General features: G+C 42.0%; 3 protein-coding genes across 3 annotated transcripts in view; 1 reads left to right on the top strand and 2 right to left on the bottom strand.

Moving 5' to 3' along the window:
- The window catches only part of LOC108600304 (puratrophin-1), a 50,742-nt gene extending 44,755 nt beyond the window's left edge, over positions 1-5,987 (bottom strand). The window contains 1 exon segment of the mRNA XM_017987791.2: positions 5,908-5,987. The gene's annotated coding sequence lies outside the window, so the exon portion shown is untranslated.
- A 1,991-nt stretch (positions 5,988-7,978) lies between these two features.
- Positions 7,979-10,292, top strand: LOC108598566 (gamma-tubulin complex component 2 homolog). The gene has a single exon (XM_017985250.1). It carries the CDS (start codon positions 8,056-8,058, stop codon positions 10,090-10,092), a length of 2,037 nt encoding a protein of 678 aa, XP_017840739.1. The 5' UTR covers positions 7,979-8,055; the 3' UTR covers positions 10,093-10,292.
- A 1,153-nt stretch (positions 10,293-11,445) lies between these two features.
- LOC108601163 (WD repeat-containing protein 63) lies at positions 11,446-15,330 on the bottom strand. The gene is made up of 8 exons (XM_017989095.1): positions 15,270-15,330; positions 14,987-15,205; positions 14,265-14,929; positions 14,039-14,207; positions 12,696-13,987; positions 12,463-12,638; positions 12,209-12,408; positions 11,446-12,154 (listed from the first exon to the last, which is right to left on the bottom strand). Exons 2-8 carry the CDS (start codon positions 15,193-15,195, stop codon positions 11,503-11,505), a joined length of 3,363 nt encoding a protein of 1,120 aa, XP_017844584.1. The 5' UTR covers positions 15,196-15,205; positions 15,270-15,330; the 3' UTR covers positions 11,446-11,502.
- Between the last annotated feature and the right edge of the window lie 354 nt (positions 15,331-15,684).

Raw genomic sequence — 15,684 nt, 5'->3', positions numbered from 1 at the left:
CACTGAAGCTTGTGCACATAATTTTTAATTACTTTTTTTTTATAATAAATGCCCGCTCTAAAGTTTACCGCCTTGCACATTAAAGAAACTTCAAACCTCAAGAGTTACAAGCGTCCAACATTAATATTATTTGTGAATAATCTTTTGAGGGCAGTGCGCTGTCATTTCCTCGTTTCGTGTTGCTTATCAGTGGCACTTTTTTTTTTTTTCTTTAAGCCCTGTTGCAAGTATAAGTTTTCCTACCTGACGCTCGAACAATATAATTCGCATTTCTTTTATGTATTTCGAGCTTATATTTTTGCTTTTCATATTGCAATAGAGCATGCAAAATTGTTGTTGTTGTTGTTGTTGTTGGTGCGTTGTGCATTTTTCATGAGATTTCCCACGTTGTGCGTGCGCACAAGGCAAAAAATATTAAACTTAAACAGTTTTCATGTCTCCACGTCTTCACAGAGAGTTCGATTTGAAAGCCGTTCAACATCGGCGTTGTTGTTGTTGCAGTTGCATGTGGCGGGCTTTTTGTGCATGATTTCTGGTTAAAATGCAAAAATCAGTTGCGATAAATAAATATGCATGGGGGGATGAGAGATGATGGCCAAAGCCAAGCGAAGCCAAGCCAAACAATTGTGGAAAACCAAAAACAGACTGACGAGCGGATGCACAACGACAACAACATTAATGTGCCTCCACCTAGTTGCAACAACAACAACAACAACAACAACATGCAACATTGCAATTAGCTGCCACTGCAAGCGAGCCACAATTTTTATTTGCTTGTCTGTCTGTCTTGTCTTTTTTTTTTTGGGTTTATTGGCCAACCGTTTGACTGCACTCCCCCTCGAAAACATTAGGCTGTGGTCCGTCCGTGCAACAAATGAGGCACTGATAAATATTATTAGCGCATTGGCGGCCGTTGCACGGTTCACTGGCTGCCTGCCTGCCACATTTTGTGGCTATAATCGCAATTTATTTAAATGCAACCGTGCAGCCAAGAGAGTGAGACAGTGAGAAGAGGCAGCTGGCTGGCTGGCTGCTTGCCACAACCGGTGGCAGCGAGTCCACAATTAATATCGACATTTTAACACTTAGCGACTGACTTATTGCATCTCTTAGTTTTCCAGATTGTTATTATCAGTGGGGCAAAGCGCTCTCGAGACTAACTCGAAACTGTTGCGCCGCTAACTTGGTCGGTGGTCCCGACCGCTAATGGTCTTCCATATCATATCAAAGCAGACAACACAAAAAATTAACGACAAGTTTTTAAATGCGCCTTTTTCTTAGATTGGCCTGAGAGCTGCTTTCGTTTTCATTTCACCAAAAATTTTTATAGCATTTCCTTTGCCACAACAGGAAATTAGCAGCCAATTGGTTTTTAATGATGTGCGAATTTTAAATATATTAGAGAATATAAATATGCATAATATGCAAATTAAAATTGAAAAAATTGTAATAAATTATTTTTAAATTAGCTACTAATTGGGTTTTAATAAATAGGAAAATGGCATTGGCAATCAAACAAAACCAACAACAATCAATGAAAATAAAAGTTTTAAAAAATATTTATGCATTATAAATATAACAAAATATTTTTAAAAATATTTTCTATATTATTTATATACTTTTTGATTATAATTTTATGTTGCCTATTTATTTTTTTTGTATTCTTAAGCTTAATTGTTGTTAGAAAGTACAACAATTGTCAAAGAATTGTCACGAATTGTCCCTTAAGCTAATTTAAATGGCAGCTTAACTCCCACGCAGCTTTCACTTAACCCAAAAATGCTAAATTGATTAGCTACCTTTTTGCATATTAAGATCTCTCAATTGTTCAATAGCCCAGGCACTTGACTAATTTCTCAACATTAATACACATTTGCTTAAAAGGCTCGTAGGCAAAAAAAAAGGCTGCAAACAAAATTCAGTCAATATGCCGCGCCTTAACAAATTGCTCAATTTAAATCAATAAAAGCTAAAGGCTGCTACAGTTTCCAGAGCCAGAGCCTGACCCCCAAGCAGAGACAGCGACAGAGCCCAAACCCAGTTGAACATTTCCGCACCCCCAAACCCAAACCCAAACCCAAACCGAAAACCTAAAGTATTGTATAAAAATCTTACCGCTGTTGCTTCAATGGCCGCATACGAATGCCAGATCAATGTCGGTCTCAATGCTGTTTGCGTAGCATTGTGTGGTGAGAGGCGCAGGCGTGCATATTGCTTCATGAATAGTTTCCAGATTACATAAGACATTGCGAACATAGGAGAGGGAGAGGGACGGGGGGAGCGACACTCATAAAGATCCACAAAGATATGCACATGCAAATTATATGCGTGCCAAGTTTGCCAGGAAACCGTTCAAAACAGGCCAACCCCAAAAAAAAACGCTCAGCTCAGCTCACTCAGATTAAGGCTAAGAGCAAATGCAGTTAAGAGCGTCGAGGAGCGGGGTTCACTCACTTAATGCGTAGTTTGTGTTGCGTTTATTGTTTTCATAAATAAAGAAAAGCGCTGCTACGTATATAAATTTGTCGGCTTACATTATTATTATTATTATTGCTTATTATTATCGCCATTGCCGATTCACTTTACAAAAGACAGATTCACTTCATTTTTCAACCCGAAAAAACCAACAAAAGCACACACAATGCACATTGAGGGGCTGAGAGAGGGGCGTGTGGCAAGGATTGTGAGAAACGTAGCTTGGGCTTTAGCTTTAGTGATTTTTGTATTATTTTAATATTTATTTACATTTTCGAGCATTTTGCATAACGCGCGGGTCACGACGGAAATCGTCGGCTGGCAATTTATCAATATATAGTTGGTTTCGTTTGTTTCTTTTATTATTTTTTTTACTTTAACTTTAACTCTTGCTGCAGCTTTTGTTGTTGTTGCTGCTGCTCATAGCCTAAGGTAAGCGACAGCAGCAGCAGCAGCAGCGAGCAGAAAGGTTCAGGTCCAGCTACGTGCAATGTGCGAGGGGCCAAATAACCAAAATGAAAAACGCGCCAAAAAAATATTAAAAAAGAAATACAAACGTTGTAAAAACGCGAGACGACGACGACGACGACGACGACGCGAGATCAATAGGAAAACCGAACCCGCAAATATTATATAGAAGCTCGCCCCGTATACTAGTCGACTGTCTTGTCTGTTTGTCCGTCCGTCCCGGAGAGTAAGAAAACAAGTTCAAAGCGTTTGCGGCGCGCAACTAAATTGAAATGAGCTGGACGCCAAATGGAAATGCCGCACACAGCTCGAACGAACTAACATACACACCTACACCCACACACACACGCACACACATAGACATACACACAACACACACACACACACGTGCAAAATATATTTCATGCCCATTGCAGGCTTGAATGATTTTCCATGCGTGCGAATGCTTTTCAATGTAAATATTGCTGAACCAATGAATCTCTTTTGTTGTTGCTTTTTATTTCAAGCGCTTGATTGAATGCCATCAGCTCAAGCTATAAAAATTACACTGCCAAGCAGCAACAAATTAATTGAGAATTAAAACAAATTATATTTAAAAAGAACTCTGAACTTATTCACTAAATTTTATGCTGAATTATGTAACTAGCTTTCAAAATGGATCTAAATTTGAATTCTTTTCTCACTTTTAATTACAAATTTTGCATTTAAGATTAATTGCCAAATATATTTATGGCAACAAATGTTATTCTAAGTAGCGAAATAAAATATATTTAAATATTTCAACACTCACTTCATATTCATTTTCTAATTGATCTACAAATTCAATTCATTTAATTCTTTTGGCACTTTTAATTACAAATATTACATTTAAAAAGCAGCAAAAATGAATTGAAGATTAATTACAAAATAAATAGCAGAAAAATATATTTAAATAGAACTCAGAGAAAATTTAATTCTATACTGAATTCTGCACATAACTCTCAAAATTGATCTAAGATTTCAATTACTTTTCTTTTCTTACTTTTAATTAGTAATGTTGCATTTAAAAGCAGCAAATATTAATTACCATACATATGTGGCAGATAAATTATTTACTCTAAGCTGAGAAAAAAAATGTAAAATAAAATGTATTTAAAATACCTAAATTCCCTCTAAATATTGCATTTAAAATATAATTGAATATTTTTTTATATTTTACTCACTTTGTTATTATATTTAAAGCAGCGCAATAATTTATGCGCAGTAAAATATTTAAATATTACTTTACTCACTGCTTATGAATTTTAAAATTGTTCTAAAGCTTCAATTATTTTAATGCCATGCACACTTTTAATTACAAATATTGCTCATCTAATGAATAACATTTGTTAGTTATACTCATTCTAAATGAATTTGTAGCATAGTGATGGATGAAATGCACAGCAGACAAAACACACCCAATACGTAAGAGGCGGGGCGGGGGGACTATACGTCATGCATTCAAAGTGTATACAAGAGTTGGGTGCGGGGGGTTTGGTGTGAGGCATATTGTTTTATTGTTTTGTCTGTTTTGCGTGCTGGTCTCTGTTTAATACGGCTGAGTGTTATTGTTAGTTTTAACGTCCCTGTTGCCTATTCTTCCCTTTTGGCTATGACGGCGCTTCCCAACATTGTTTGCCATATAAGCCGCGCGAAAAAGAGAAAGAAAGAGAGAGAGCCAGAGCTAGTGATACGCCTTGAACTTGACAACTTATAGAGTTTAGTATTGTGTTTAGGTCTCGACTCTTGACAGCGGCGCTTTTTGTTTACAATATTCCTTGGCTTGTTTTTTCGCTCATATTTAATGTGATTTTGATGATGGCAACATGCGATTTGTGTTTACTTCAATCGTCACTTGGGCGCTAAGTGTATGGGAAATAAACATTTGCAGTTGCAGGATAAACAAACATGGCCAAGATTTCATTTTAGGGATAACAAGCAGACTATAGACGGCTGTCTAATAATTTACTAGTCTCTTCCTAGTCTGCTTAGCATTGTTGGCATAAATTAAATCGATGATTCAATTATGACAACAATAGTTGTTTTTAATTGCAGTTAATTTTATATATAAAGTGATGCAATCATTGCTGATTAAACTAAAAAGAACGCAAGGCTTTTCCGCAGCTTTATAAGAAAATTTAATTTAATTCAACTCTGATATTTATGTTAGCCCCCAATGCGCACCTAGCCCTTTCAGATAGTTATCTCTTTGATATGCGAGAGGCGTTCGTTGCTATATACGTGTTATGCCTGCAACACGCCCCTTTAAACAATTTCGAAATCGCACAAATGCCAACTACAAATAATTGCCAAAAATAACAACAAACAAACAGCAGCTAAAAAAAGAAACTTTCATAAAGTGGCATAAATTTGATTTCTAACAATGCGGCAGCTCGAGTTTAAGTTGAGTTAGTTTCACAATTTTGGCATTTGTTTAAATTGATAAGCAGCGCAGGCAGCGCAGTCAGCTAACGGTTTATCAAGCTGACAGCGATAATCGCTCAAACTGAGCACAGCAACAGGAGTCACCCCCATAGGCCATAGGCTAGACACACCTACTAAACTATTTAGTATTTAGCAAAAGAACGGAAGCGGCAGACAGCAAAAAGAGAGAGAGAGAGAGAGAGAGAGAGAGAGAGTGTGTGTGGGGGGTTACAGTTATTAGGGTGCGTTGGTTTGAGCAACTTTTTGACGCAAGAGAAATTGTTGCTAGTCACGCTAATGCTAAAAAAGAGAAAAGTTTCTAACCCTTTGTTTGCTTCAGTAGAAAAACAAAATTAGCTGCAAATTGCAGGCATACGAAAATTACTAAAAATTAATTGAATTTTGCCAAGCGTTGTGTGTTGTGGCCTTTAATTGAATTCGCTAGAAATTAAACGCGCAGACACAATCACAATTAAATGCAGACATTGGGAATTGACCTAATTTAATAGTCAGGACACTCACCCGCTGTTGTGGTTGTTGTTCTTGCTGCTGCTGCCGCTGCTGACGTCGACGCGTGAGTGTGAAACGCTTTTTAATCCATTTGAGCGTGGTTTGGCGACTGCGTGTTAACGACATGCTGCAAATGCTTAGGCAATGCAAGATCGAGAGCAGAATGCGCTGCAGCAGCTCTGCACACTCCTGACGCGTCGGCAAACGCAACATTAAGCACACGACTCTCCCACGCACAGCAACAACAACAAGTGCAATAGCATAACTTGCAAAGAGAGCGAGAGAGCGCGAGAGCACGTTTAATCACTTTGCACACTTTGTTATGTTCTTTAATTTTCGTAGCGTTGCTAATTTGTCTGTTTTAAGCTAAGACCGCGTTACCGTATGTTGTTACTTCAATTGCGTTTGTTGTTTAACTGAGAATGCGACGCGGCTAGTGTGACGTTGACGTTAACGCCGACAGCGACGCCCAAGCCCAACACAGCGAGAGCGCGACTGAGAGCACTCAGCTATTGTCGTCGTTGTTGTTGTTGTTGCTGCTGCTGCTTGCAGTAGGCGCAAATTGTCACCAATGCGATTAGTTGTTGTTTATATTGCCGTCGTTTTTTGTTTATAAGACAAACACACACAAAAAACAAAATTATGTGTAACGTGCGTGCATGCATGTGCCTGTTTGTATAAATAATGCAATAGGCAAGACAAAAAAGCCCGAAACCTTAAACGGCACTTTTTTCGCAGTCAGCGCACATACTAACACACACACGAACAACTTCAAAGCCGGCAGCGCTGCTCTGCGCTACGGCTAAGGCCGCGAAACAAAAAACTGAGTCAAAGTTTGCGCTCAATTTTTAACTGTAGCTGTAAAAATTGCTGGCTTGACTAGCATTTGAGTTAATTTTACACTTGCACTTGTTTTTAATTGTTGCTGGTACTGCTGTTTTCTTTTAGTTGAGCATATTATTAGAAACTTTAGTTACTTAGTCATAAATAACACACTTTTGCTTTTGATCGGCACACGTTTGACAGTTCGAGCAGCAAAGAGGGGAGCGCGAAGTGCAAGAACGAAAACGAAAACTACAAAAATTGCTGCTTTGACTGGCACTTGAGAGTTAATTTTACACTTGCACTTGCTTTAATTGCTATTGGCAGTAAGACTTGCTTTTAGTTGAGCATAAGTTAGTTATTTAGTTATAAATAACACAATTTGCTTATGAGCTGCACATGCGTGCGGAACTGCTTTTGGTCTAACAGCGGAGAGGGGAGCGCGACAACTGAAGTGCAAGAACGAAAACGAAAGCTTGTAATGTGTGGGCAGCAAGCGCAGTAGCAGCGGCCGTCGCGGCAGCGACAGCAAAAGCTTTATCGCTTTGCTTGTCGTTGTTGTTATTTACTAGCTCACGTTGCCAATGCATTTTCTATTCTTGTTGCTTTTATCGTTACTGCTGCTGTTGCTATTACGGTTATTTATTTATTTATGCTAATGTTGCTGTCCACGCTGACGCTGCATTGTATAGAATGAGAACAAGCAATGAGAAAATAAGGCAGACAGCGGCGTCGCTATTGTATGCAGAGGGGCCTAAGCTAGGCTGACCCCTTTGAGGCTAAGCCACTGTGGGAGTTATAACAAGTGCATTGACAACTCGCACTCGCACTCACGCGACAAAGCCCCAAAAGCTCATAAATAAAGCGCTCTCATAGTTGAATATGTATTAGTGAGCGGCTTTATTTAGGATAGTGCGCATACATTGTATGTATGGGCATGTAACTGTATATATTTATATACAAGCAAACACATGTAAAGAAAGTGCACAGTATATGATTTTTTTGTAGGTCTTGGGAATATTATAGAAAATTCTCAGCACGTTGCTGCGCATCAGTCACACAGCTGATTTGTTTAAACGAAAAGCACAGTGGGCAAAGATATCGCTGCTAAGCACGACTTTAAATGAAATTCAATGCCGTTTCATTCAGTAGCGAGCCTGGCACGGCGCGTATTTTGAATTGAATTGATATAATGAGTGAGCTACTCCAATGTCTATAAGTTTTAGGATTTTTAAGTCATTCTTTTTTCAACAAACTGTAACACAACAGTCTCAAAATAATAGAGCTTATATTTTGTACAAAAAGTAAAGTTTATAATAAAAGCAATACTTACGCACAATGGATGATGAATTTCCGCAATCATTTCGCATGAGCAAGGCGCAGCTGGAGTCGCGCATGCGCATCATTGGGGAGAAGCTGGAGCAGCAGTCACTGAAGGAAGAGCAGTCCGAGTCCAATGCAGAGCAGAGCACGCAGCGCAGTGAATCCGCTGAAGCGCTGCTGCCCAAGCAGGTGAAGAGCAAGACAAGCACTTGGACATTCGAGAGCGTTGGTGGCTTCTTTATGCCCCGAGAGCAGGTGAACAAACTCTCGCTGCGGCGCCAGGAGCAGCTGCTGGTGCGGGATTTGATTTACGCCTTCTCCGGCGTGCCGTCGGCGCATATACGTCCCGAAGTGGATGTGGAGCAGCTGGACGCGGAGCAGCAATTGCAGCAGATTACGTTTAGCATTGATCCCAGCTTTACGGCGGCCTTTCGTGCGCTGGCCAGCGAGCTGTTGCCACTGGTGGGTTACTACATAAGCGTGCAGAGCTTCATAGACGACTCCATAATGTGCCAGTCCAGTCTGCGCGCCTTGGGCAATGCGCTGCACAAATCGCTGCATGAGTATTTCGAGCTGCTGTCCACGCTGGAGAACCAGCTGCTGCAGCATAAGCTCAACCTGCAACAGCTGGTGGCACAGTTGCGTCCCTGGCTGCAGACGCTGCAACAATACGCGGCACTGGTGCGCAATGTGCGTCACTTGGAGCTGAGCACTGCGGAGCTGCTGACGCTGGTGCACGAGCAGCTGCAGCAGAGCAAGTGCCAGGCGCTGCTCACAGATGTGGCGCGTTATTATATGAAAATGGTGCAGCTTTGGACGCAGAAGGGCGTGCTCTATGATATGCGCAAGGAGTTCTTTGTCGAGGATGCGCAGCCCGGTGATATGAGCAGCACGCTGCTGTCGCCCAAGCAATGCTGCCACGCCTACTGGGCGCAGCGCTACAGCTGGCAAGCGGAGCGTTTGCCCAGCTTCTTGCAGCCGCAGGCGGAGCAAATCTTTCTAGCAGGCAAATATCTCAATGTGCTGCGCCAGTGCAACGTGCAGCTGCAGCTGCTGCAAGAGTCTCTAAGCTACGAGCCGGCGACGCAGGCGCATGTGGCAATAATACAACGCAGCTATGAGTTGCCGGCAAAGAAGCTGCTGGACGTGCTGGTCAAGCAGCATGACTTGCCACAACATTTGCGCAACATTGAGTCGTATTTGTTTTTGCAGTATAAACCATTTGCCACTGAACTGTTTGAGCTGCTTGCTCCACAGCTGTGGGAGCAAAGCGACAACATGCGCATTGAGCTGCTGCATCTGCAAGTGCTGGAGGCAATGCAGCATATTGTAGATCCACACAAGCACTTGTTGCAGTCCGAGCTCAAGTCGTTTGATGTATCCATGCAGCTGCAACAACTGCTGGAGGCCAACAGCGAAGCGGAAGGTGAGTCCCAGCCTGATTCACCGCAGGCGCAACTGCAGCTCTATGGCTTTGAGTCCTTCGCTCTGGGCTACGTGCCCAAATGGCCCATTAGTCTGCTCTTGCATGAGCTGCCGCTGCAGCAATTGCAGATACTGCATCGTGTGCTCTTCTTCTTGCGCTATGTGCTGCTCCAGCTGCAGGCTTATTTCAGACAGCAGCCCACTGCCTTGGCCGACATCATGTCCAGCTGTCTGCAACAAATTGAGTCACACATGCTGGACAATCTCTTGCCACGCTGGCAGCAACTGCAACAGAAAGTGAAACAAGCTCAGCATATCGATGAAGTCTTAACGCATTTTCAACTCACCCTGGACAAAACGCTGCGTCTTTGTTTGCTCTCGGAGCCCGTGACCTTTGTGCGCGCCATTTTTACTTTGGGTCAGCTTTGCTTGAATTTCTGCAAGCTGCAGAAAAAGTCCATGACGCAGGAATATGCAGAGCAGTTTAATAATCTACTGGGTGGCATTATAGATCTTGTTGCCGAGCTGGTCAACATGCACAGCAGCGTGGAGCGTGATAAGGATGAGGCCGAGAACTGCAAGCAATTGTTGAAACGTCTAGAGAGCATCAGTCTGCAATGCGCGTAATAATTTTAATTATTTTAATTGTTTTTAGCAGAAAAGGCCAAGAGAAGCTTTAAAATTTATTAGGACAAACCCCTTAAATTAGATCAAATTCAAAAAAGGTTTTTGATCTTCAAATTTGACTACGAATTATGCAAATCAGTTCAAATAGAAGAAAGAAGATAGAAACTAGCGGTTACAAAATAATAAAAATAAATGAATAAGTTATTAAAATAAATATTTGAAAACTTGCAGAAAGTCAAATATGTTTGTTATTGTGATTTGGTAAATTATTTAAAACAAGATCTTAATGACTGATTGACTGATTTGATTTAAAATTTAGCTACTTCAGATTCTAACTAGAATCTATATTTTTGTTATGGTATTTATGGGTTAATATTTCTTGTTACTCGAGTGCAAATATCCTTCAAATTGATGAAGGTTGCTGTGCTTTTGTTTGATTAACAATCTATTTAATTTAAGCTTATCTAAACATAAACAATAGTGTAGATTAATTTGAGCACTTACCACACAAAATGCTGCGCGGCTCGCAATTAAGCGAACATTGAACCTGAAGCGACGCGCTTTGAGTTTCCGCATTGAGAGCAACGCGCAGAGTTCAAGTTTATGACATTTCTAAGCGACGCCGCCGCCGCCGCTCACAAATGAAGTCATCTCTGTGCCCGCAACAAAACTCTGTGCAACTCTGCGAGGCGTGTCGCTGGTTTAATGAACTGTGGCAGATACATGGCGCAACTGCAGAGGCTTTCCCACGGCTGCTCCCTTGAGCTGCTGCTGCTGCTGCACACACTTTGAGTTTATTGAAGTTTGCAAACGGACAGCATCAGTCCATCATTTATATTTTGCGCTTCACTTAATGATATATATTTCGGAAGCAATGTAGCCTGCATATTTTTTTTGTGGCTGCTGCTGCTGTTGGCGGTTTTGGTTGCATCATTCGTACGACCGACCACCTGTTGTTGTCCTTAAGTGCAACAATCGCTCGCATTTCTTTTTGCATTTATTCATATTCATGCAACGTTGCGTGTGCATCTCTCCCTCTCTCTCTCTCTCTTAACTATAGTTGCAGCATTTACATAACAATTGGCCTTTGATTTGTATCTGCTTGGGCCAACAACAAACAAACGTTAGTAAGGCTAGCTGAGATTTGTGGGCTTTAAAACTGTTTAGCACCAGTTAAAATTATTTACGATTTTATGCAAAGACGTGACTAAGCATGACTGCAGCCAAGCAATTAAACAGACACACACACACACACACACACATACAAATATATAACTATTGATTATTTATGCTAAGCCGCAAGCGTTGCCAATTTTGTGACCTGCTTAGCCAAGTAGGTAAAGTTAGTTGCAGTCATTAAACGAAATGTATTTCAAAGCTGCTGCCGCTAAGCGAAATAAAAAACAAAATTTAGACAACTTCTACACTCTCCGCCGAGTCACGCAACGGCTGCTCTTGCAATATTTCTTCTATCGATTGCGACTTCTCTGGCACTTGCTCTTGGCTGGGTATGCGCAGTGAGCGATTCGTATAGAGCAGATCACAGCCGAAATCGCATTCGGCTAGCGTTCCATCAGTGTCGCGCAGTTCATACCAAAGCTTGCGTTCCGTATTGCCGCCCAGCGATTGATCGAGCAGCTGACGACGCTGCTGTCCACGCTCCAGCAGCTCTATGTAGTCGATAGTCTTGAAATCGGGAAAGTTGCGCAGCTTATCAAAAGCTTCCTCGCAAACGCTTTCGTAGCTCTCAGCATTTTCCATCTCCCGTTTGATGCGCTCGGCAATCATTTCGCTGCGCTGCATATCCTGCACCTCAGCTGGCAAAATGCGTGAGCGTATGCTGGCCACATCCTCCTCAATCGTTTGCAGCAGTCGCGCATGCGAGTCCTTCTTGGCATTCTCATAGGCATGACGCTCCTTCTCCAGCGCCGTCTCACGTGCCAGCTTCTCCGGATCCATTTGCTTGCGTGACATAAGTATAGTCATCATGCGATGTAGATTCAGATCATCCCACTTCTTGGCCATGCGTTCACAATAGGGCGCGCCAGCTTTGGGTTTTTCGCTGCAAAGCGGCAGAAAATGCAAAAGGTGATTTCAAAATCGCTCAAAGACTCACTCGGCAGCTTCATCCGTTTGGCTTTCACGCTTGCGTGGATTTTGTGCTTCACGCTCTATGCGTTCCATTTCCTTGCGTGTTTCTTCCTCCGCCTGACGCTTTGCTTCTATAATATCCTTATTCAGCTCATAATACTTGTCTTCCCAAGCGCGTATATTCATCTTCCGTGTAATTTGACGCAGCACATAGTCCATTAGTTTCTAAAAAACAAAGGAATTACATAAAATAAGCGAAGCATTTTAAGCTAAACTTACACCCAGCTCATTGTGTAGTGGAACATCAAAACTTTGCGGCAGCTTGACCATGCGTATGCTGCTATTGTAATCACCTATGCCCAGAATTTTGTGAGGCAAAGATGGACGATGTTCGGTTACAGCGGTGATAATGCCACCACCCAGAACTTCAGTCAACACAGCGTCGTCATCGCGTGCTGAATTAGAAACAGAATTAAACTTAAGACTGCTGCCTAATTTATTTGGCGACTCACCTAGTATATCCCAAGCTTCCAGCATGCCATCCATTCTCGTAAGATAAAGCACAGCTGGGCGCGATTCACTCCAGGCCACAGCAGTTAGATCAGCTGGACGTTTGCGCCATATAATAGGTGAATCATGATAGTCCTCCTTCCACAAAGCAAACACAGTGCGTCCTATAGAAGCAAACAGCTCCGGATAGAAAGGATTCTTGCTTATGGCCACCACCGGACCATCATGCACCATAGCAAACTGTTGCGAGCAATTCACCTGTTCCACGGCGCCAGCCTCGCTATAGACGCCCTGCCATTCCACACGACTTATATGTCCATAGTATGTAGAAAGTATCATGGATTGACGCAGATCTGGCGGATCTTTAGCTTGTAGCTTTGTGGGATAATTAGCTGGCGATTCGTTTATCTTTTTAATAGGCGGTGTTACAATGGAGAATACTGAAGTATCTGCTATAATGCCAGTTAAAGGTTCGTTATACATAATGCTATAGGTGGGCTTTATAGTTTTGCCTTTCATCGCCGATTCGTTCTGTGTCAGTTCCTTGGGCAAATTGCGATTGCGCTGCGCTTGCTCCTTTTCCTTTCTAGAGCCATCACCGTCCAGATTCCAAAAGCTTACAGTGCCATCAAATGCGCAAGTAACAAAGAAATTGTGCTGCACACGCTTATCGGGATCGTTATAGACCTTGCCAAAGTGATTTAGATAAAAGTGCTGGCTTAGCCAGTAGATGCCAGTGATGGCGCCTTTGGGTGAAAGCTCCAGCGGCGATAAGGTAGCCGGAGCTACAATGCTCTCCTCATCCAGCTCCAGCGTCCAATTGAGAAACTCGCCAATAAGTGCGCGATAATTGGCCTGCGCCGGCGTCAAGTACTCCTCCTCATCCAGATGCTCACAGCGTCCCTGCATATCCCAAATGGTCAGTAGGCCATTCTGACAGCCGCCTATTAAAATATCCGCATTGTAGGGACAAAACGAAAGACAAGTGACCTCAAAGGGCGCTTCAAACTCCAGCTTATAGTTCAGATTGTCTGCAAAGCTCCAAAGCAGCACCGGATTAGGCTCCAGCACAGCACGCTGCACAAAGTTGTTATGATGTGTGGCGAGATCAACGGTGACAGGTGTGGTAAAAGCATAGGAAACAGCGACGAGTCCCGAAATTGTGGGATACCAATCGGTGCTGGCGACAAAACGTTTATCGCTCTTTGAAATGTTGGCAAAGCAGATGAATTCCTGCAGATACGGATTGGTATAGCGCACAACATTGCGACTGGCAATGAGCTGATAATCGTTGCTAGGGTAGAAAGAGTTAGTTAAAGTCGTTAAAGCTAAAGCTTTAACCTACCGATAGCTGTCAATCTGATTAAACTCGAGGGTTTCCAGCAGAAATTGAATTTGTTCGGACATTTCGGGTGGTGGTTTTACCAATTCCTCTTCCGCTGGCACTGGGGTGACAGGTCTGCTAGCACGTCCTGGTTCAACTTCTTCGACATCTGATTCATCCAACTCCAGATCTATTATGAAAGAAAAAGGCATAAGATGACATAACATTTCGCTTCAATCTAATTCACCATCTGCATCTATTTCGTACAAATACTGCGACCATGCATTTGTTGGAAACGTAGGATTCGTCTGCTGCTCTCTATCAATCAACGCTGGTGAGGATTGCACGGCCACTGTAATTCTACGTCTGGCTACATTATCCCATTTGATTGCCTCACTGGGCAGCAGCTCGATGACACCATCGCGCACATCTTTGGCCATACGATAGTGAAATGCTGTATGCTTCGGCTCTTGTATGGGATAGACGCTTTGGATTTCCACATCCACAGGCTCTTCGCGAAAACGTTCCACCATAATGCTCATCTCATGCTCGCTGCCCATGCTGACCCAGCGGCGTGGCTTCTTGCGCAGACGTCGCTGCATGCGCCAGCGTTCAAAGGCTTCCATATTCTGAATAATGCCCATGGCCAGCTTGGCATCCTTGCCGCTTATGAAGAATATATAGGGATCGCCCTCTGGTGGATCATCCTCCGCTTCGGTAAGTATGGGACAATAGCCTATAAGCACATACTCTTCCGGATTGAAGCCTTTAAATTGCTTGTTTAGGTCAGCGCCATTTTCAAGCTCCTCAAACAAATGATCACGCAGCAGCTTGAACTGCACCTGCTTCCAAGGAAACTCCTGGGTAACATTATAGCCCACCTGCACTTTCATAGCCTTCTGCGCAGTCTCACTGTAAAAGTCTTAAGCTTAGCAAGCGCCAGGACTTGCATTGAACTGCACAACTTACCTTATCATAACCTTTTGGCATGTGGGCAGCATTATCAACGTGCGCCAGGACTCTTGCACATTGTACAGCTTTTGCAAATCCTCCACATCATCATCTGAATCGGGCTGCACAAACTTTTTAATGTACGGACGCCGCTTGAGTGGACCACCATGACTTGGCCCATCATCATCTGGAGCTGTATCCATTACAGCACGTGAAGTTGAATCCATTCTGTAGGCGCTATAAACAAACAAATTTGGCTTGTCTTGTTTATTTCGTTGTTATTGTTATGATTATTATTTACTGTAGTTGTTGTTGTTGTTGTTTATTTTGGGGCTAGACTCAAAAGCATAAATACTGTCATGGCAATGCCTGAGCATGCGCATTAGGTTTGCTTAGTTTCTCTAAATTAAAGTTAGAATAGTGATGATAATATAGAAAAAGTTTAAACTAAATAAACAGACAATTGTCTCTTTGAATTTGCTTATCTATTGCGTATAAAGAAACATTAGCGTGTATTGTATTTTCATCGTACACAATATTTTTTGCAATAAACTATCGCATATGCTATACCAAATATTTTCCAATTAATGCATAATAATAAATCAGACTTTTGTTTATTGAAATTTGATTGAAATTATTATTGAAATTTAAGTATTCAAAATCTTATAGATAAACTATCGTATATGCCATAAAATGATATATAGATAAAGTATCGT

Source organism: Drosophila busckii, chromosome 3L, assembly GCF_011750605.1.
Source record: "Drosophila busckii strain San Diego stock center, stock number 13000-0081.31 chromosome 3L, ASM1175060v1, whole genome shotgun sequence".
In the NCBI taxonomy this organism is placed as follows: Eukaryota; Metazoa; Arthropoda; class Insecta; order Diptera; family Drosophilidae; genus Drosophila; species Drosophila busckii.
Note: the sequence above shows the minus strand (reverse complement) of the source record. Positions and strands in the feature narration are given on the sequence as shown.